At 43.9% G+C, this 22808-nt stretch overlaps 1 protein-coding gene across 1 annotated transcript; it reads left to right on the forward strand.

Annotated features, from left to right (window-relative positions):
• The first annotated feature begins 1058 nt into the window (after positions 1-1058).
• Positions 1059-14441, forward strand: LOC142471464 (vomeronasal type-2 receptor 1-like). Its single transcript, XM_075578262.1, has 8 exons — positions 1059-2329; positions 2514-2705; positions 8045-8191; positions 8855-9146; positions 9432-10262; positions 12456-12683; positions 13326-13449; positions 13531-14441. The coding sequence occupies exons 1-8, from the start codon at positions 1059-1061 to the stop codon at positions 14439-14441; spliced, it is 3996 nt and encodes a 1331-aa protein (XP_075434377.1).
• The last annotated feature ends 8367 nt before the right edge of the window (positions 14442-22808 follow it).

Here is a 22808-nt window from a genome sequence, read left to right on the forward strand (position 1 = left end):
TACCAGCCTATCACAGATTTGCCGGTACTCTGAATACGGGCGGGCACTGATTTCAATTCTGCCATTTAACATATTGAACCCCCCACTGGGCCAGGCTCCTCAGAGTCTGGGGCTGGGCAAATGGTTTCCAGATAGCCCTTATTCATGTCGGGATGTAGGTACTTGTGTGTAACTCCGGTACTCCGCCCGCCCTAAAACCTTGGCATTTCTGTGTCTTTCAAGTCCAGGACCCAACCAGACACAATGGCACCAAGCCTGGTGGCCATCTGGTCTCTCGGAACCACTGACTTGGAAATTCCCCAGTTCATACAGTATACAGTGCATAAATATATATACCGTTATACACCATGTTAATAAAAATCTTACAAAATTCTTCTGTCCCTCGACCCCCACTGAAAAGACGCGCATGTTCATTTTCAGAGCTCCTAAACCTCCCTATAAGAAGTTAACTAAAATGTTGCTTCAAATAACGCTAAGGTTAAGTTTCAGAGTTGCTTCTATTGAACCGAAGCTGGACTTAAAAATTATTTTACTCTAGAAACCTTAAACATGGTTGGAGAACCTCCGAAACCCTATACCGGGGTCCGGGTGTTTGGGCTTATACTGTGGGGTACTCCCCTTAGACCAGGGGCCCCGGACTATACCTGGGACACGCCTTATACCTCCTTTTACTTTTCTTCTCTGTGCCGAAGCAGGGCATCCCAGCGGTGATGTCATACAATACATTCATTGCAGGTACAATACCCAGAGTTTTAAATCTAAAACCTGAAACAAGGTTCAGAGGAAACCAGCCCGGCATAATACCTCTATTGATTGCCTGGTTTCCCCTTCACCATCACAACCATGGCATGTATACACAGCACAGGTACAGCGTGGACAGCAGCAGTGCCAGCCTCCCCTCACATACAGGAATGGGAGGAGCTGTGAGCCAAGATGGCGGAAGACCCTGGAGGAGGGAGAGGAGTTGGAACCAGGTCTCAAGCTAATCTGAATGCGGATAAGAAAGTTCCCCTGGAAGCTAAAGTGCAAAACCTTTGCAAAAGAAAGAGTCAGAAAATATGGAAAAGGAGACTAATGAAAATGTTGGGCAGAAAGAAGCTGAGATGGAGAATACTGAAAGTACTCAGAACCAGACGGGTAAGAGAACTGCGGCTAAAACCAGCCCAAGGTCTAATGAAGCCAGGAGTAAAAGGCAGGCAGAACATGAGAAAAGGAGACTTGGGGTCACAGAAATTGTTATCCCACAAATTTGTAAGGACATACACACTAATGCACAGGCAACTGCAGCTACTCCTGAGACCCCACAAGCAACTTCACCTGACGCAGTGACCCTGTATACAACTGCACCTGATGCAGTGACCCTGTATACAACTGTACCTGACAAAGAGACACTGCATACAGCTGCACCGGAGACAGAGACCCTGGATACAACTGTATACACAGAGACACTGCATACAACTGTACCTGACACAGAGACACTACAAGCTGCTGAGGGTAGCAGACAGGTGCAGGAATTAGCAGCCACACCCAAGGCAGACACACAGCAAACAGCACAGGCTGAGAGCCTGAATGATGCTGGAAATACACCTGAGCCAGAGCAGCAAACAGCCCAAGCACAGGAAGAAGTGTCTGAAATAGAAATGGCTGAAGCACTGGAAAATGCTGAAGCAGTAAAGTTTTTTCAGGCACAAGAAATGGAGATTCCTAAAATGGGAGAGAAATCCATACAGCCTGCAGCAGCATCAAAGCCCTTGGCAGAAACAAGAGCGGCAAAAGCAAAGTCCTTAGATGAAGCAGGAACGGCAGCAAAACCAACAGGAGCGGCTGTACCAGCTCGTCCCCAGCAGTCAGCATGGAGTACAAGACGCCCAGGTACGTCTTATTTGTCATTTGATGATGCCAACAAGTGCAGGAACGTTGTCAGACTTCATTATTGTGGGGATATGGTTCCAATACCGGACAGATTTGTCATAGGACAGGACTTGATCAAAGTTTCTCTTGGTTTCCAACCCAGTGAGGTTAATGCTTTGTTTCATGCTCCTCATAGCAGGAACTACGAAGTCAGCTTTAAGACACCAGAAGGGTTAGAAAAATTCTGGTCTTGTTACAGAGAAGTGAAGGATAATCCAGAATGGGAATTTTTTAAAGTTATCCAGGTATCTCGCCCAGTGACCGTGGAAGTGAATATTATTTTTGATATTGAGACTGTAGCGGTAGAAGATATACATTTTTGGCTACAAAGACAGTGTGATGTTCAGTCTGGTCCAGTGAAAAATATGGATGCTGAAGGTTTCTGGAATGGGGGCTACAAGTTTAAAGTTAAGCTCAGGTACACACACAATGTGGCATGTCACCTCCCAAACGCCATATATATTGGAAGGGATCGCGGGCGATGTTTTTATTGGGGACAGCCTAAAAAGTGTTTTAAATGTGATTCCCCTAGGCACTTACAGTAAGCTCAGCGTGTGATAAAATCAGGTGCACTTTATGTGGTTCAATTGGTGTCATCACAGCTCTGAGTGTGACAAGGACATTGTCTGCAACCTGTGCTATAAATGTGGTCATTCCTTTAAAGATTGCCCAGAAGCCGAACACAACCATTATGGGCAGAATGACACAGAGTCATCAGAAAGTCTTCAACTTACACCTGTAGAAGAGGTTTTAAAGTCTCGGGGTCTGACATATATGCTTCCAGCCCAAAGGGGGTAAGACGGAGAGCACAGGAGCGATCTGAGTTTTGTACCAAACACAGAGAATTCTACTCAAGAAGGTGATGTACCCCGCAAGTATGGCGGCAAACCCCACAAAGATCGCGAACATCGCAGTGATGGCGGCTAACCCCACAAAGATGGCGGCGAACCTCGCAGAGATGGCGATAATGAATGGGAAACCATAAGAAATAAGAAGAAGACTGCCCAAACCAGCTCAGCTGGAAAGAAAACTGCAAAAACTGGAGATAAAGAAACTGTCCAAGAAGAGATCTCACTGCACAAAAGCTATGAGGTATTGGAGGAAAAGAGTTGGGGCGAAAAGATGGGTGATGCAGACCCCGATATGTCGGAAAGTCAGACCCCACAGCAGTCTGGATCAATTCAAAACATTGAGATGGCCGGACCATCAAATAAGAGAAATCTACCATCAGAGAGTCCCCCCAGGAGAAAGAAAATGGTCAAAAAGAAAAATGGGGCTAAAAAGAAAAAAAAAGGGTGGTGGTGATTCACTAAATATGCAAAGTGCCCCTCTACGCTGAAGGTGGCAACTATTAATGTGAATAGTATTAAGGGGTAAAAGAACTGGACTGAAGCCTTTTCTAGTCTAAAGGACTTTAAGAATTAGATTTTCTTTTTGCAGGAAACTTGCTTTTCTAATTTGTGTTATTTATCTATCAGTAAAGTTTATATAACAGAGGGAATCTGAGAGGTTGGAGAGATGTGTTTGGATATTTTTGAAAAGGGAATCTCTCTAAGATAAAATGTAATGTTTATGTCATTCTCTGGATGCTATTCTGTGAGTATTGTGTGTATTTGTAAATATTTGTATTTTGTATTTAAAATAAAAAAAGATTCCCCTCACACACTACTACACCATGACGTACACATGTCATGGGAGACAGGGTTATTAACACCTTTTTTACCAGGATCATTTGATTGAGTTTGGCGGGAGAGGGTAAACCAGGCCAATAATAAAGGTATTATGCCCGGCTGATTAACCCTAACCCTTGTTGGGACTGTAGGGGTTAAAAGATATTGTCCCCATAATACCATGTTTTCCCCAATCCTAGCTTTTTTTGTCCCTGTTTTGCAGCTCAGAAGCTAGCTACAGTTCCAATGAATGAATGAAAATGTGCTAACTGTGTTTGAGACGCAAGGCGGAGCTTCTAGCGCTGTGCCAAGCGCTGATTGAAGAAGCGTGCCGTGGATAAGTAGCTGCTTTAAAGATGGGTATCATTTTCCAAGCCGCAGATGTCTGAACCGCAAAGTCAATTGGATAAGTGGTTTGCGATCTAGCTGAAGTGCCTGCTTGTCAAAATGTATCCACCGTGCTCGTTAACCACTTAAGCTGAATTGATGGTGTGTGTCTGCGGTTACCGATCAAAATTCAGCATGGATACATTGGATGCCGGCTTGTAACCCAGACCAATTATAGGTCAAACCGCAACCCACATCATAGAGCCCATTTAATTAAGTGGATAACTTGCACTAGCAAAGAGCTAGCACTCTAATTTTTGGAGTGCATTTAGTCACACATGAACCATGAACATACATATGAGTTTGATATTTGTAACATATGCAGAACATACATTTATAAATATACTTTATTTCCATGGTGTTTTAAATGTGAAGGCAGGAACCCCTTTCCTGCCGGTCTGGCAATTAATCGATTGACATGCCCATATGTTATGGATGAATGAGCTGAGGGATTTTTCATCTCTGTACTTCAAAAGGCACCCTGCTGAGATGGTTCCCCAGTGTCCAGAGAAGTCTGGAGTTGAAAAGCCTCAGAGACCCTAGGTGTCAGGGATTCCGGTTTATTCCTAAGTATCACATACCGGTGTGTAGTATGGGCGCTTCACACTTGGTAGCCAAACCCCAGACTTACTGTTGCCAGGTAAGAGGTTGGGCCCGGTATGCTAAGCAGCTTAGGTATCAAGTTAGCACATGCTCTTTGCAAACCGGGAAGCAACTTCTGCCCTTTTTGTGAGCTACTGGCAAGTCTGGGATAGGTGGGAAAAGTTGTTCCCACAAGAGGATTGGGTGTGTATGTTAGGTATAGGACCCTTAACCCTATAAAGATGCCTGCAGCCCAGTCCCAGTGAGTTCCATCTGAGATTCACCTAAGATCAACCAAGAAATGTCCCAGTACAGCATCAGCGGTTCCAGAGTGTGAGGGGTTAACTACATCGTAACAAAGGATCGTACCCCTCTTCCAGAATTCGTTTTAGCTAAGGATACCCAAACTAATCCTGTAAGGACTTTATGAAATAATTCCTTTTGGCGGAGATATAGGGCTGGCAAGTTGTGCCCCTAGCCAAGGACTGTCGCACGGCTCACATTGTGCACCCACTTGCATGCGTGCAGGGGTGTCCAGAGACTTTGTTGCGTTCCGTGGACATTTTATTTCGTTTTCCCGTCCCAGTACGTGTATTTTGGCTGTAATTGTGAAGTATTGTGTATTTGTCTTTAAAGGAAATAAATTACAATTTATTTTACCCTCCTTGTACTGTTCAGTCCAGAATCCCGGTATTAATTTGTTGGTAAGACCTGGTCTACTGTGACATTGAGCAAGACAAGGAGGTAAAATAAGTTGTAATTTATTCCATGAAAAGACATACACACAATGTAACACAATGTAACACAATTTGCACTGAAAACTGGGAACAAAATATACTTTCTTGGAACTAAATGTTAACAACTGACGTCTGTAGGAGCCCTTTCCAATGACCGGGACGTACTCACAAAAGTCCTGGAACACAATTTGGCATGCAATACCAGCTACGACCGCTACGTCCCATTTTCAGAACTTTGCCCTGAAAGGTGGGACTTAGAACATTTCTTGAGTTGAAAATCCCTGAAGCCGGCTCGCGTCTATTTCTCATAGAGCATCTTTTTCGTATCTTGAATTTGCCGCTGATGGTTGGGCGCTTGGAATCTGAGGTCCTGATTGGATGCAAGGTTTCTTATAGGTTTTGGAAGTCCAATTCAACAACCACTACAGCCAATCAGCGCATGGGAATTCTCCTGCTAGCCAATCACCAATTTGTCAGTATACTGAATCAGGGCGGGCACAAATTTTGATACTGCAATGGGGCATGCGCCAACCTGGCACCTCTGCCTCTTAGCATATCGAGCCCACTCGCTGTCCAGGCCCCACAGAGTCTGGGGCTCAGCAAATGGTTGCCAGATAGCCCTTTGTTAGCCCAGGACGGGGGTACTCAGAGATAACGGCAGTACTCCTGTTCTAACACCTTGGCTTCTCTGAGGCTTTCAACTCTGGGTCCCGAGCAGACTCAGTGGTGCCAAGTGGTGCCCAGGACAGGGGTACTCAGAGATAACTGCAGTACTCCTCCTGTTCTAACACCTTGGCATCCCTGAGGCTTTCAACTCTGGGTCCCGAGCAGACTCAGTGGTGCCAAGCTTGGTAGCCATCTGGTCTCTCAGAACCACGGACTTGGAAATCCCACAGGCACATAGTTACAAGCATATACATTTATCAAATAAAAACCTTTAATAAAATATACTTTGACTCTGCGTCTTGTGTTTAACCCTGTCTAAGTCTCTTGGTCTGGTGTCAGGGATAGAATAAGAATATATGTTACCTACTCTTACCAGCCTTATCCCTGGCACACTGCAAAACCCTGACTTTATCTTTATACTCAAATAAAAACCTTTGCAGCTTTATTACATAGCTGGAGCAACCCCTGAATCCCTGTACCAGGTTCAGGGTGACTTGGGCATAAACTGGGCATCCCCCCTTATGCTGGGTACCCAAGGACAATTCTGGGGATACCTTGGTCCCTGATGCCCTTTTTAACTTTCCGGTTTGTGCTGAAGCAGGGAAACCTGGCTGTGAGTCGCAAGAACGTTTCCAGGGTAGGATTTTTCTGAAGCACTGTGCTTCAATGTGCCTGAGAATCTTACCTGATTCCCGGGTATATCTTTGGGGTATCCCATAACTTGGGAACCCCAACTACAGTACATAGCCACAATCTGAAAGAAGTTTCCCCGCAAAACCCTGGCTAGGTAAAAACACAAAAATACTGTATTGTCGCATAATTTACACACCGTCAAAGTGATGCATATATGAAAGTCCGGTCCAAGAGCTGACACTCTAGGAGCTTCAAACACAGATCAGGGGTAACCAAGTGGGCTTAACCTTTATTATTGAGCCTGGTTACCCCCTCACTGTCACAACACACATCTCTGGTACAGTGTGGGCAGTGGCAGTGCCAGCCTTCCCCTCACACACACTACCACACCATGACATGTACACGCAGCACAGGTACAGCACGAGCAGAAGCAGTGCCATCCTCCCCATAACACACACTGTCGTAGCCTATATCTCGTAAAAATAAAGTACAAATAGACTTGTGCATTATTTCCTGAGTCCCATTAAAGGGAATTCTCTGAGTCTCTCCTGGAAAAAAATCAGTCCCACCGGTTAAATAATTATCCTGTTAGAAATATCCCTCACATTCCCCCCTCCATGTCAGGTTGTCAGAGACATATTGCAAACACACATTGCTCTGCAGAACAGAAGAGGTCAGTGCTAATTAATGCTTTTCTGCTAACCAGGGAATTCACTTATGTATAAAAAGGGGCATTAATTAAAAATATCCACACGGCCGAGATTTAGAGACAGAGAAAGAATGAGGTAAGCAAATTTGTATATTCAGCATCATTATACAGCATGTCACAATCATTTTCAGTGTATAGATTCTCATTATCATTATACAGTGCAGCATGATATATATATATATATATATACAGCATGCAGTGCAGCATGAGATATATACAGTATATATATCTCATGCTGCACTGTATAATGATAATGAGAATCTATACACTGAAAATGATTGTGACATGCTGTATAATGATGCTGAATATCTACAGTATACACACTGACAATGAACATGCTGCACTGTATAATGATGCTGAGCATCTCTATACACTGATAATGAACATGCCACACTGTATAATGATGCCGAGTATGTATTCACTGATAACGAACATGCCGCTCTGTATAATGATGTTAAGTATCTTTACAATAGTAATAAACATGGGGTGCTGTATGATGAGGCTGAGTATATATCTATTTGTTTCCATCTTCTGCTCAGATAATGTAATTATCCTACATAGCAATAATGCCTGGTATATAATGTCTGGGTGACTCTATTACATTGCAGGGTTCTGATTTCCCATCCTATAAATGAAAGATTAGGATTAAATCTCTTTCTTCTGTCTGATTTCAGGGCGATGTCCCTTTTATACTGGTCTATATGGCATCTTGTTCTCTCCTACCTCACTCCTGCCTCTCGTTCTGACAGCCTGGGGTGCAAACTGCGTGGCTTGGACCTAACTGGGCTCTACAAGCATGGAGATATCTTAATAGGCATAGTGATTCCCTTCCAAGTTGATGTACAGTACCTGGAATCCATTTTCATAGAGACCCCCCGACAGGGAGCCTGTAAATTGTAAGGTTTACAATATTCTTCTATAGTTTCATCTCCATCTCTCCCTCTCTCTCTATCTTCTTCTCTATGCCCCTATCCCCCTCTCCTCCCATCTGTCTCTCCCTCTTTCTCACCCTTTCTCTTTTTCTCTCTCCGCATGATATCTCTCAAAACTATTTTATTATTTTTTGTATCACTGCTCCCTTTGCTCTCTAAATAACTATCGTTATCTTCCTCTTTCTCTTCTATCCCCTCTCTATTTCTTCTCCCTAGCTATGTTTTTAATCTTTATCCGTCTATCTCTCTCACTATCCCCCTTCCACCTCTCCCTCTCTCTCTCTCTCTCCTCTCTCTTCTCTCCTCTCTCTCTTCTCTCTCTTCTCTCTCTTCTCTCTCTTCTCTCTCTTCTCTCTCTCTCTCTCTTCTCTCTCTCTCTCTCTCTCTCCTCGCTCTCTCTCTCTCTCTCTCTCTCTCTCTCTCTCTCTCTCTCTCTCTCTTCTATCATCTTTTCTCTCTCTACCTTTTAATCCTCCAGTTCCATTTCCTCCTTGGGTAGAAGATATTAAATTAGCACCACCTCTCCACAGACTTTTGTTCCATTGCCTTCATAATTCTCCCTCTACCTTCCTCAGTTTCTCTATAGGTAAAAGATCATATCCTTAGTTTCTTCCTTCTCCCCCTCAGCTTCTATTCTGATGTCTTCCCGCAGTTCCAGGCCATGAGGTTCACCATGGAGGAGATCAACAGAAGACATGACCTCCTCCCCAACCTCACCCTGGGCTTTCAAATCTACGACTCTTGTCGTGTACTGCAGAGGGAGCTGGATGGGACCCTGAAGATTTTAACAGGTCAGAGCCAGGGAATCCCCAATTTCTCTTGCCGGGAAAAGCCACCTCTGGCTGCCATCATTGGACACTCAACCTCCACCTACTCCATTCTCATGGCGCATATCCTGGGTCTGTACAGATACCCACAGGTAAGGAACAATAGGAGCTATCCACAGTGCTGAACATCTTATCACACTGATCTCTTCCAAACAGCAACTCAACACAACTGCCAGCAATGCATATTAGGATAGATACATTTATATTTGAATGGGGTTATTACAAAGCACAATTCATCTCATTTATATTTTTTCTTTTTTATTGTGATATTTCAGAAAAAAGCATTGCCATAATATTAAGTTATCGCTCTACTTTTATTGATATTTTCAGTGAAAATTGTTACCTGTACCTTATAAAACTCAAATGTGTCACTTTAGATCAGTATCTACTCGACCAGCTCCCTCCTGAGTGACAGAATACAGTTCCCTTCATTCTTCAGGACTGTACCAAGTGATGCCTTCCAGTCGCAAGGACTGGCCCAGCTGGTTTTGCATTTTGGCTGGACATGGGTTGGCTTGGTAGCATTGGGAAATGACTATGGACAACAGGGCATCCAAGTCATTAAGCAGGAGATCCTCAAAGCAGGAGCTTGTGTGGCCTTCACAGAATTTATCCTGCTAAGCCATCTGGATATGAACACTCCCCAGCTCATCAGGGTCATCAGAGAATCAACAGCCACAGCTGTGGTGGTCTTCTCCACAGATTTTGACATGATCCCACTTCTTGATGAAATGCTGAGGCAGAACGTGACTGGAAAGATCTTTGTGGCCAGTGAAGCTTGGTCCATCTCAAACATATTATCAGTGGAGAAATACTCTACTATACTCTCTGGCTGCATTGGTTTTGCCTTCTACAGCTCAAAGATTGCAGGATTTAGAGAGTATCTTAACAGCGTTCGTCTATTCAATTCGACAGGTGAAATTTGGGCCAAGAAGTTCTGGGAAGAAATATTTGGATGCAAATTCTTGGACCAGAGAAAGCTCACTGGGTCATTGAGTAATCTTGCTAAATTATGTACGGGAAATGAGGATTTAGAGAGTATCGAGAACAGTTACAATGATGTATCCAACGTAAGAGGTTCCTACAACGTTTATACAGCTATTTATCTTGTAGCCAAAGCTCTGCATGATCTGAAAACATGCCAGGAGGGGAGAGGACGATTTTATAACGGAAGTTGTCCAGATATTCATAATTTCAAACCATGGCAAGTAAGATTTGCTGTTAACCATTAGAGATAGGCAAACCAGTCCAAATCTGTTTCCTGAATTTTTCTGAATTTGCCATTAAAAATCTGTTCCGCTGTGTAAAATCCGCTAATGGATTGTTATAGTTTAAATCCGTGCAAATAAATCCAAAACCGCCATTGGCTACAATCCACAGGAGGATTATGAGAATCCATTTGTGGATTCCGAAATCCGCTGATGGATTTTAAGAATCCAATCAACGGATTCCGCAATCTGCATGCTGGTTGCTGAATCCACGGATTGGATTCTTAAAGTCCGTCAACAGATTGCGGAATCTGCAGATTGATTGTCGGTGTAAAAAAAATAAAACAATTCAGCAAAATGCGAATAGCCATTTTGAGACTGATCTGCTGAAATCCGTGGACAAAAGGTTCCGGCTGATCCGCATGTCAGGAATATATACAGTAGTTACTTAAATTTCTCTCTTTCACAGTTCCTTTGTGTGTCCACCGGGTGTGCTGCTGCTTCTATCTGCTCTAGGTTTTCCTCGGTTCGAATTCTCTTGGTCCTCCTGTGTTTCCCTGTCTTCTGTCCTTGCCTGCCTTTATAGTTTCCTGTCTTCTGTTCCTCTTTGCCTTTGTTTTGTGTTCCATGGACTTCTCTGCCACAGCCTGTTTCTGATCTTGCACTTGTCCAGTCCTTGCTAATAAAGGTTCTTGCCTTTAATTAGGCCTGTGCCAGTGTGTTCCTTTCCTTTTCCCTACCATAGCCTCTGTCCCTCTACCTGTGTATTCCCTGCTGCATACCTCTGTGCCTGTGACCTGACTATTATACACTGCTGCCTGTCCTGGACCTCTGCCTGTGACCCTGACTAAGCCTTCCCTGCTCCTTGCTGTTCTGGCAAATGAGCTCCAACCTGCATATGAAGTCCTGACATCATGACAGATAAAAACCTACCGCAAAAAATTGCCCATCTCAATTAATTATTTGTTTTATGTGAATGTACAAATGGCCCTCGTTGTCAATACTATTATGGGGTCATGTATCAGTGTGTCTTTGTTACTCTGGGGTGCAGAAATGAAGTATGTGAAAGTCCCTAATCTTCCCCCAGTCTCCTCTCTATCAGTTCAACCTATTATTACCTATTTTGAAAGTAAGCTCCATGTGATGCCCTTTAAAGCAGATTCACAACCTTAGTTTTATTCATTCCAAGCTGTAATAATATTTATTTTAATTTTATTGAGAAGACACAAAGTCTATAGTATAGTGTTCACATTGTAACTCCTGGTATTTATTTTTACTTTCTCCACTCCACTGATTAGCACAGTTTTCCCTAGATACTTAAGGCAGGAAAGGACTGTTACAGTATTATCTCTGGTAGAGCTACTCCTGGAAAAAGGTGTAAGCAGCCCTTGGTTGGAGAAGTAGAATAAAAGAGACTCATGGTTACAAATACAACCCAAGTAGGTACAAGTACAAGTGATAATAGCTACACACAATGTCAGTTCATGTGATGTTGCCATTAAGAAAACCCAACACAGAGTGTCATGAATAGTCCTGACATATTTTCCTGGTTCTCCCTCTCCCCTTCTGTTCCTTCTCTGTCCACCGGGTGTGCTCTGAGTTCCTCTGTCTGTCTGTCTCTCATTGTTGCTCCTGTCCTCTGTCATAGTTTCCTGTTTCCTGTACTTCCTGGCCTTTGTTTTGTGATCCTGACTCCTTCTGTTTCTGCCTGATCTGACCTGACCTGTTCCCTGTAGTCCTAATTACATATTAAAGGCCCTTGGAATTGAACTAGATTGCCCCAGTCTGTTTCCTGCTAGCAAGTCCAAGTCTCAGTTCCTGCTCCCCTGCCCTGCTCCTGCCTTTCTGTTGCCAACCCCTGCCTGGACCCCGACGATCCTTGCTTGCTGCATGCCACCGAACCCTGCCTGTAACCCAGACGATCCTGCTTGCTGCCTGCCACAGAACCCTGCCTGTGACCCAGATGATCCTGCTTGCCATCTGCCACTGACCTCAGCCCATGACCCAAACAATCCACGCTCCCTGCTGTTCCGGCCACCGAGGTCCTTCCAGCTCCTGGAGTCTCCACCATGACACAGAGGTCTCACAAAATTAAACTCCTTGGGAAACTCAAGAGACTGAACAATTGGTTTAGTAGAATTTGTCAGTCCATAGAGGGCAAATAAATGAGGGATGATCCTTTTCCCCTTGCAGCTGTTACACTATATTCAGAACGTACGTGTGAGGCTGAGCAATGGAAGAGAGGTCTTCTTCGATAAGAATGGGGACCTCCCTGCAGTGTACGATATTGTGAACTGGCAGCTGGGTGCAGATGGCATGATGAGGCAGGTCAAGGTGGGAAGCTTCGATACCGCGGCCTCAGATGGAAAAATCTTTAATATCAATGAAAGTGCCGTTGTGTGGGCCTTAGGGAGAAGACAGGTACGGTATGCAGTGTGAAGGCTTTGAGTGTGAGATTTGATTGTACAGAACATGTCAGAACATGACAGAATATTACAGCTGTATGTATATCTTTATTTAAATTGCAATCACAGTGTACTCCGCACTTTACACAGGGACAAAAAAGTACAGGAAATTATAATACAATAAGTGCTACAAAGTAAGACATTTGGAAAGGGCATCCCTTCCCCTGATTAGTCTATAATGCCCTCTCACAAGTTATTGAGTTTGTGAATCTTGTTAAAATCCCAGTGTCAGTTCAACTTGGGCAAGTCAGGAGAAGTCAACAGGGTAGTCACTCATTGTGTCTGTGCAGCACAACGTATAGTGGCAGTGTTTTTGAAGACAAATGCCATTATTATTATTGAGAGGTCTTAAAAGTTTATAATCCAATTCAAGGAAGCTATGAGTCTGTCCGTCACCCCAAGTAGGGTGACATAGTGACACAGATAGGATGGAGCTATGAGTCTGTCCCCCCCCTGCAAGTTGAAACAATGACCAAGACAGAAGGGAGCTATGAGTCTGTCCTTCCCTCAGTGTTAAGCAGTGACACAGATAAAAGGGAGCTGTGATCCTTTCAACCCCTCTCAAATTGTGACTTGTTCAATATTCATTGTCCCCAAGGCTCCCGAGTCTGTCTGCAGCCAGAGTTGCCACAAAGGGTTCAGGAGGGTGATGAGAAGAGGGGAGCCTGTCTGTTGTTTTCAATGTGTCTCCTGTTCCCAAGGAGAAATATCTAACTTGACAGGTAACTAGATTCTATAAACACCATGGACAAACCAAAAGATGTTAAGTGTTCAAGTGTCTTTTTCACACCTTTATCTTTCAGACTCAATTGATTGCTTCAAGTGTCCATGGGATATGTGGCCCAGTCTCGCAAAAGACAGATGCCTTCCAAAGACAATTGAGTTCCTTTCATATGAAGAGGCCTTGGGTGCCACTTTGGCTGCTACCAGTCTCTGTTCCTCCATGATCCCAGTTTTCATCATTGGGCTTTTCATCCATTATAAGAACACTCCAATTGTCAGAGCAAATAACTACACACTCAGTTGTCTTCTCCTGGGGTCCCTGTCCTTCTGCTTCCTCTGCTCTTTAGCTTTCATTGGTTACCCGAAACCTGAGAAATGTCTTCTACGCCAGGCTGCTTTTGGCATGGTCTTTGCCCTCTGTGTCTCCTGCATCTTGGCAAAAACCTTCATGGTGGTCTTTGCCTTCATGGCCACAAAACCAGGAAGCAACCTGAGGAAATGGACTAGTCCTCGGGTGTCCTACATGATCATAGTGTTCTGCTCCTTCTTACAATTTCTCGTGTGCATCTCTTGGCTTTTGCTCTCTCCTCCATTTCAAGAAAACAACATCCAAAGTCAACCTGGGGTCATCATCGCTGAATGTAATGAGGGCTCCCCCATTGCCTTCTGGTGCATGCTGGGATATCTAGGTCTCTTAGCCACCATCAGCTTCATTGTTGCCTTCCTCGCCAGGAGGCTTCCTGGAAACTTCAACGAAGCCAAATTCATCACCTTCAGCATGCTGGCCTTCCTCAGTGTCTGGGTGTCCTTTATCCCGGCCTCCCTCAGTGCACGTGGCAAGTACACCGTGGCCATGGAGATCTTCGCCATCCTGTCCTCAAGCTGGGCCCTCGTGGTCTGCATGTTTGTGCCCAAATGTTTCATCATAATGTTCCGACCCAACATGAACTTGAGAGAACATCTCATGGGGAAAGCTAAAGGTTCAAGTTAAGAGATTCAAAAAAATTCACATTTTAAATCTCCAGAACTTCAAAATATTTTACTTCAATTAAAATTGTTCCTTTTTATACTTTATCTGGAATGAGGAACCAATAAATAAAGCTGTATTTCTATTTTTAATATTGTCAATTTCCAAAATTCTCATCATCCTTATTTCAAGCCATCATGGAGGATCGGGAGGGCAAGTGGGAGGGAAGACACGTAAGGGAGCTTTCAATTACACATTTTTCTTTTATATTTTAAAATGTAGTCTATAATAGTAATAACCCCTCAGGACAAGTTTTTTCCTGAACATGAATGCCCAAGTGTACCGGGAGGGGGTTAACCAAGCAAATAATAAAGGTATTATGCCCAGCTGGTTAACCCTAATCCCTGTTGGGACTGAAGGGGTTAAACTGTATTGTGCCCATCATATCATATTTGCCCCTATACCATCTTTATTGTCTTTATTTTGCAGCTAAAGAAGCTAGCTGCTGTTGAATGAATGAACTATGTGCGAATTGTATTTGTGACACAAGGGGGAGCCGCTAGCGCTGAACCAAGCACTAAGTGAAGAAGCGTGCCTATGAGGGGGTGGGGTGCACTTTGAAGTATAGAGATTACTTCCTAAGCCGTAGACCTCTAAAACGCAAAGTTAATTGGATAAGTGGTTTGCGGTCTAGCTGAAGTGCTTTCCTGTCAAATGTATCCACCGATCTCGTTAGCCACTTAAACTGAACATATTGGCGTGGGAACTAGGTTAAACCACTCACCACATCACAGCCCTGTCCACTTAAGTGGCTAACTTGCGCTAAGAGTGAGCTAGCAATCTAATTTTTGGATCCTGGCTAGCTGAAGAAATACAACACACATACATATTTGTTTTATATTGTTTATAAAAGTAGAAACCACATATAAAGAATAAAATGTGTTTCAGTGCTGGTTTTAAATGTAAAGACAGGAAACTTTTAATGTCAGCCCGGTAATAACTCCTTTAACATGTACACGAACCCTGTAAGGACTGAACAAACTTTTTCCTGTTGGCAGAGATATAGGGCGGGCAACTTGTGCCACCTAGCCAGGAACTGTTACACGGATCAATTTGCGCACCCACTTGCATGCGTGCAGGGGTGTACAGAGACTTTGTTTCATTCCAAGGACATTTGAGTTCGTTTCCCCATCCCAGAAAGTGTTTTATCCAGTGTTTTGTGAAGATTTGTGTGTTTGTCTGAAAAGAAATAAATTACAATTTATTTTACTCATCTTGTGTGCTCAGTCCAGAATCCTGGTATAAATGTGTGCATAAGTCTTGGTCTCCCATGACACCAAGTACAGTAAGTCAACTCTTCCATCATGAGCATTTATGGACCCCTTCCATCATAGGCATTGATGGCCTGGTAATGCCATGGTGAATTACTGCTTAAATAAGACACACATAACAACATAATAAATAATTCATGCATTATATCCTGTTGCCCTATAACTCCTCCAATTGTTTCATATAACAGCATCCTGTAATTCCTTATTTTCCCACATATAACCATTCCCTACTACTCCTCCTTTTTCTCCATTTAACTCCATCAATTACTCCATATAACTCTTCGTATTGCCCCATATAACCCTTCTCTATAATTCCTCGCATTGCTCCATAAATCCTCTCCTTATTATACCTCTTATTTCTCCATAAAATCGCTCCCTATACTGTAACTCACCCTATTACCCCATATAACGACTTTCTATAACTCTTCCTATTACTCCATATAACCGCTCCCTATATTTCTTCGTATTACCCCATATAACCTCTCCCTATTACTCCTATTACCCCATTTAACTGCTCCCTATAACTCCCACTATTGCCCCATATAACTGTGACAGGGGGAGGGCGGGGGGGGGGGGGTAACCAGGCTAAACAATAAAGGTCAAGCTAGTTTTGGTTACCACTGCTCCGTGTTTAAGGGTCCAAGACAGTTAGCTCTTGGGCCCAGTAACATTGTAACATTGTACTATTCCAATGTTTTGTCTGTAATAAAAGCATTTTTTGTGTTTTTCCCTTTGTGGGCATGCAATCAAGCAGGGATTGCAAGGGTATGGGTTTCAATGGGGGGGTTGCGGAGGAACCGTTGACAGAATGTGCCTAGGAGGTTGGGGTCTGGAGTTGTTGGTTCCATCAAACATGTACCCGGGAATCATGCCTGATTCTTGGATACATGTAGGCACATTGTCCTGGCAATACATCCCATTGAAAATGCAAGTGCGACTCACCCCTAGGGTACCCTGCTTCAGCACAGCCCAGAAAGGAGAATGAAGCACAGGGATAAAACGTATTCCTGTACCTGAGGGAATCCCTAGGTTAAGGGGGGTACCCCAGCTAGTGCCAAGTTGACCCACAACCAGTAAATAAGGTTGGGGGGGAATCTGAGAGTCCAAACCGAGTCCAATGGAAAGTGTGTGGGGAATAAGGCAGATAGAAATAAAATGACAACATTTTCCCCTTTTCGGTTCCCTGCCCCCCAAGACTCAGAGTGTATTAAAATGTACTTTAAGGCAGTGTAATTTGTTTACACATTCGGAACCGATGTCCACACAGGCAGCCCGTGCAAACCCATAGGCGCCAGTATGTCTGTTGGACATCGGAGTTCAAAGCAGCCAGGTGATGCCCAGAAGTGTAAATAGCATTTGGTCAGCGGGGAAAGGTGGAGTACCAGGTTTGGAGATCAATGGCCGTCCTCTGGGATGACACTTGCTCTGCCAGACCTGGTGGAGCCTGCCCAGTGGGTGGCATTGATGTAGCCAGGGAGAGAGGTGGCAGGCTTGCGCATGTCTCTTGGCTATTTCAGATTTCCCCCTTACCCGGCTTTTCTAACCAGCTTGGTTCTGATTGGCTGCTTGGGAAAGTGCCCACGCATTGATTGGCTGCTCAGTTTTGTGAATGAAACTGAAAATACTATAAGAACCTGTGAGTCAATCAGATTTGGAGTCCCCGGTAGTAAGAGCGTTAGTTGCTTCTGTGTAAAAAGCAGAGCGACCAGCTTTGATTTCGAGCCTGAAAAGTCTGCCCGCCAGAGTCTAAGTCCAGCTTTTTGGAACCAAGTTATCAGAAATGATCGTAGCGGTCAGGATTTAATGCCTATTTGAGTTCCAGGAGTTTCTGGGCTAAGTCCTGGTCAGGGTAAAACTCTCCCGTAGAGTTCCCTGCACGTAGTTTTAGACCCCAGTCCCAAAGTAAGTTTGTCTTTTTGTTTGTATTTTGTGTTCCATTGTGTGTAAGCGAATTTATGCTGAATTGTGATGGTGAGAGGGAAACCTGGCTCACAATAAAGGTCAAGCCCACTTGGTTACCCCTGATCCATGTATTGGGGTTCGGGAGTGTCAGCTCTTCAGCCCAGTGTTTGTAAATGCATTGTGCAAAATTATGCGACAATAAAGAATTTTCTGTGTTTTACCTTTCCAGGTGTGCCAGCAAGCATAGATTGCTTGGCTATGGGTTTCAGGGTGCTTTTTGCGGAGTAGGTCTTATCAGATTGTCCCTAGGTAGTAGGGGTCCAGAGTTGCTGGATACCCCAAAAATGGACCCCGGAATCAGACAGTATCCCAGATAAATATAGGCACAATGCTCCATCAAAATCCTGCCCTGAAAATGCTTGCGCGACTAACCGCTAGGAGTCCCTGCTTCTGCACACACCAGAAAGGTAAATGGGGCTTAGGGGTGCAAGGTATCCCTGAAACAGTAAAGGGGTCACTAGTATAAGGGAGGATGCCTAGTTATTGCCATGATCACCCAGAACTTGGTATAAGGGTTCTGGGGGTGATCCAGCTATAAATAAGGCTCTGAGGATTTTAAAAGTCTAAGTCAGGTTTGCAGTGTGTGGGGGATATGGCTACTGGGAATAAAAGTACAGATTCTTATTCAATCCCTCATAACCAAAAGACTTAGACAGTATAAAACTGTAAAGCATATTTGATTAAACATGTATGTTTAAAGTGTATAACTCGTGTGCACAGTATATGATCAGGGGACTTCCAGGTCCACGGTTCCGAGAGACCATTTGGCTACCAAGCTTGGTGCCAAAAATTTTGCTCTGGTCCCGGACATGAAAGCCTCAGAGGTTTCCAAGGTGTGAAAGCCATTTGGGTACCGGAGTTGGGCTTAAGTACTCACATCCTGGGATGAATGGAAGTCATCGGACCACCATTTGCCCCATCTCAGACTTTGAGGAGCCTAAGTAAGTTGGTGGTATCTCTCTGACAAGTGGCAGAGGGGCCAGGTTGGCACATGCCCTTGTCAGAATCTGAATCCATGCTTGCGCGGTTTAGATAGACTGGTAGCGCTCTGATAGGCTGGTAGGATTCTTCCCACACACGGATTGGCTGCAGTATTTCATGATTGAACTCTGAAATTCTATAAGGATGCCTCATCCAATCCGGACGAGAGATTCTAAGCACGAGAACAGCAGCGGTAAATTTGAAAGGACCAAAAGATGCTCTCAGAGAAATAGCAGCGAGCTGGATTCAGAAATTTCAAGGCAAAATATTTTCTAAGGATGGTGTACAGAACAGTCAGTCAGGCCTGCACATCTCCAGTCCTCGAGGGCCGCAAACAGCCCCCGTTTTAAGGATAACCTTGAAAACCGGGCCTGTTTGCGGCCCTCGGGGACTGGAATTGTGCAGGTCCTGTGTACAGTAAGGAAAAACATTTCTTTATTAATACAAGTTAAAACACGCAACATCTCCTTTATTAAAGTACAGAAAGTCAAAACATGTACAGCACAACAGTATGGTGTTATTAAAAAAAATTCTTTATTCATAAAATGTTAAAAACGCAACATCTCCTTTACTAAAGTACAGAAAGTCAAAACACTTACAAAAACATTTACAAAAAATAAACAACAGTTGAACAGTCACGCAAATGCGATCCGCACCAGATTGTCCTTCCAGGGCCGATGCCTTGTATGGCGCAAAATGCCATTAATGAAGTCTCAAACGATTTTCATTAAAGGATCTGTAATTGAAAAATAGCACTGCAATTCCTCCAAAATAGTCCTTAAATTTTCAGGAAGCACCCTTTTTTTGCGATTTCCTTCGTAGTTCACATTGTAGACCCACCCGCAGTACACCAAGAAGGACACGTGGTTCTTAAAAATTAACATGCCATACTTCTGGGGTAAACCAGAACTCATCACCCTATACTTCTCCCTGAGTGCCGGTGGCAGCTCGTGCAGGATGATGTCGGGCACCGTATCGATGCAAGCGTATGTAGGTTGGGTTCTGGAAGCGGGTGTACTTCTGGGAGTGGGTGTGCTTGTGGCGGTGGGCAAGGGTAGGTTGTCTGGGAGGAAGCTTTCCTCCTGTCTTGGTCACTGTGTTGTCTCCTGGCGTGGTCTTGACAGGGTTGTCATGTTATCCTCCTCCTCAACGGCATACATGTACACAAATTCTTCTGGTGGAGGGGGTGCGCTTGGTGTTGGAAGGCAGTCGAAGGTCCCATTCATCACATCCATTCCACCCTCCTGCTCCGGCGTCGGGGATACAGGGGCATGAACACCGAGCAAATTATGTATCCCCGCTATGTCAGTCTCTATCTTCTCCATCCGTCGATCTATCTTCTCCATCCGTTGATCCATCTTCTGCATCCATTGATCCATATTTAGAATGGTCTCTAAAAGCAGATCTATCTTTACCAGCACAGTAGAGTTCTCGGGGATATCCACACTTAACCCATTCAGCATGCGGTCTAACGAGCTGGTTCTTGTGCATGGCATGCTGTGGACATCTGGGTGGATGGGGGTTCCATGGAGAGAAGCGGCAGCGTCGTCAAAGAAGGATGGAGGAGGTGACCCGTGGATTTCCGGGAGAGAAGTGGCAGCATCGTCGAAGAGGGATGGAGAAAGCGACCTGTGGATTTCCAGGCGAGTAGCGGCAGTGTCGTCTAAGTGTAATAGAGAAAGTGACCCGTGAATTTCAGGGGCACCAGCGGCAGCGTCGTCGAAGAGCAGTAGCGAGGATGGGCTGTGGGTTTCCGGGAGAGCGGTGGCAGCGTCATGGACGAGTAGTGGAGAAGATGGGCTGTATATTTCCGGGAGAGCGGCGGCAGTGTCGTCGAAGCATAAACGAGGAAGTGGCCTGCGGGATCAATGGGTTGGCTGCCATTTGTTTTGCGTTGAGTGTACATCACCGAATTTCATCTTGACATAATAAGGCTTACGTGTATTAAAACCCTTAGCCTTTGGGGTCAGCAGAAGGTTTTCTTTATTAGCCTTAGTCTGTCGCTTTGACCTTGGCTTGGAAATGGCTACCGCCTTTCGCTTTTTCTGTGTGATAGGCACGGCAGAGGCGAGTGGCTTCTTGCGTCCGTAGAATCGGGGTTGATCCATGGAAGCAGATGGCACAATGCAGTATCTGGACAAGGACAAGTTCAGATACAGAACATCGAGTGGGAGGCTATGCAAAGTGTGTAACCTTTAATGCATGGCGACGAGGTACAGGTGTTAAAAGTGGGCGCACTCTAATGTGAGTCATTAACGTATAAATACACCATCCATTTTGTGGATTCACTGCACATTGAATACACATCGACTAAACATCGAATATACATTCTTGTGTTTGTATTTCTTTCTACTCACAGCAATGCCTGTTAAAAAGATTTCAAAGGATCTCAGCATGAGAATTAAGGAGATGTACACGAGCGGACACCGAATTGCAGATATCCAACGCTGGTTAGCTACTTCTGGCCTCGTTGTGCCATCAACCACCGTGTGCTATCATGCACACGGAAAAACCAAACAACGCACGAGGACACCAACGGTAACTAACGCGTAACTATATTTATATAACTATATAATACAGTATATCTATCATTGTTTATATTGCTGCATAATAATAGTACAATATATTGTGTAGATCTATCTCATTTTATAGTTATTCCGGTTATTTATATAACTACAGTATATAATACAGTATATCTATTGTTTATATTGCTGCATATTTTAATTGAACTATATATTGTGTAGATCTATCTCATTTTATAGTTATTTCAGTATATTTATATAACTACAGTATATAATACAGTATATCTATTGTTTATATTGCTGCATATTAATTGAACTATATATTGTGTAGATCTATCTCATTGTATAGTTATTTCGGTATATTTATATAACTACAGTATATAATACAGTATATCTATTGTTTATATTGCTGCATATTAATAGAACTATATATTGTGTAGATCTCTCATTTTATACTATTTTTACTGTAAATGATGTGCTGTACTTGTGGCCTACTGCACTGTAAATTACCGGATTGTTGTTTTTCTGTACATTGTAGGGAGACAACTCTTCTGGTCGACAAAATAAGTGAAGAGAAGAGTGCCTTAAGGGTCAAATTCACTCTGCAGCAAAATCACAATCTCACTGTATCTGAGACCAGCATAAAGAAGATGAGACGCAGAATTGGATGGAAATATGGACGTGTGAGGTTAGTATTGGACAGTACAGGAGGTTAAAGTGTTGTTTAAGAAATTGTACTGTACCTATAAAACTATTCCTTGTCATTACAGAGCATACCCTATGATAAGGGACATTAACAAGATCAAGTGAGTGGTCCAGGCCCAGGCATGGATCGACAGTGGAGAAACTTTCCAGGATTGCATCTTCACTGACGAGTCTACTGTTTTGCTGGAGAGATTTGCCACCTTTGCATTCCACAAAAAAGGTTGCATATCTATAAAGCTGCGTCCAAAACACCCAGTGAAGATGCATGTGTGGGGTGCCATCTCTAGGCGTGGACCAGGATGCATCGTCATCTTTGAAGGTACAGTAAAATGTATGTCACACGCTTTTGCCTTACGCACTGTACTGTACTAGTGTGCAGTTTTTTGAGCACTTTCTTTTCTTGTTATAGGAATCATGAATAAAGCTTTCTTCCAAGAGAAAATTGTGCCTGAGATTGTGGAATACATCACTCGTGAGTTCCCGGATGGTCACCGTTTCTATCAGGACAACGATCCGAAGCACACCGCGTCAACAGCGCATATCCTTGAGTGCGGAATCAACTGGGTGAAGATGCCAGCGGAGTAAGTGCGGTAACCGTGTCTCATTTTTTCCCACTGTTTTTACTGTGTACTGTATCCCTTTAACTAATTGTCCTTTTTTTCCCCTCCAATGACAGATCGCCAGAATTCAATCCTATCGAAATGGTCTGGCATCAGCTGAAGGACCATATCTGAAAAGTCGTGAAACCCTCCAAAAATTATGAGTTGGCGCAAGGCATAATGAGTTTTTGGAACAATGTAATCACCGTGGAATGATGCAATAAATATATTGACCATATTGCGACTGTGTTGCCCATTGTGATCGCGCGTAATGGGCAAGCATCAGGAAGG

Source organism: Ascaphus truei, chromosome 20 (genome assembly GCF_040206685.1).
Source record: "Ascaphus truei isolate aAscTru1 chromosome 20, aAscTru1.hap1, whole genome shotgun sequence".
Taxonomy (NCBI): domain Eukaryota; kingdom Metazoa; phylum Chordata; class Amphibia; order Anura; family Ascaphidae; genus Ascaphus; species Ascaphus truei.

Bases quoted from the DNA above. Each gene is read 5' to 3' on its own strand.
- LOC142471464 (XM_075578262.1), top strand. From the start codon at position 1,059: ATGGAAAAGGAGACTAATGAAAATGTTGGGCAGAAAGAAGCTGAGATG. The intron at 8,192-8,854 runs GTAAGGTTTACA...TCTCCCCCTCAG, and splicing joins CGACAGGGAGCCTGTAAATT to CTTCTATTCTGATGTCTTCC. The intron at 9,147-9,431 runs GTAAGGAACAAT...GTGTCACTTTAG, and splicing joins GTCTGTACAGATACCCACAG to ATCAGTATCTACTCGACCAG.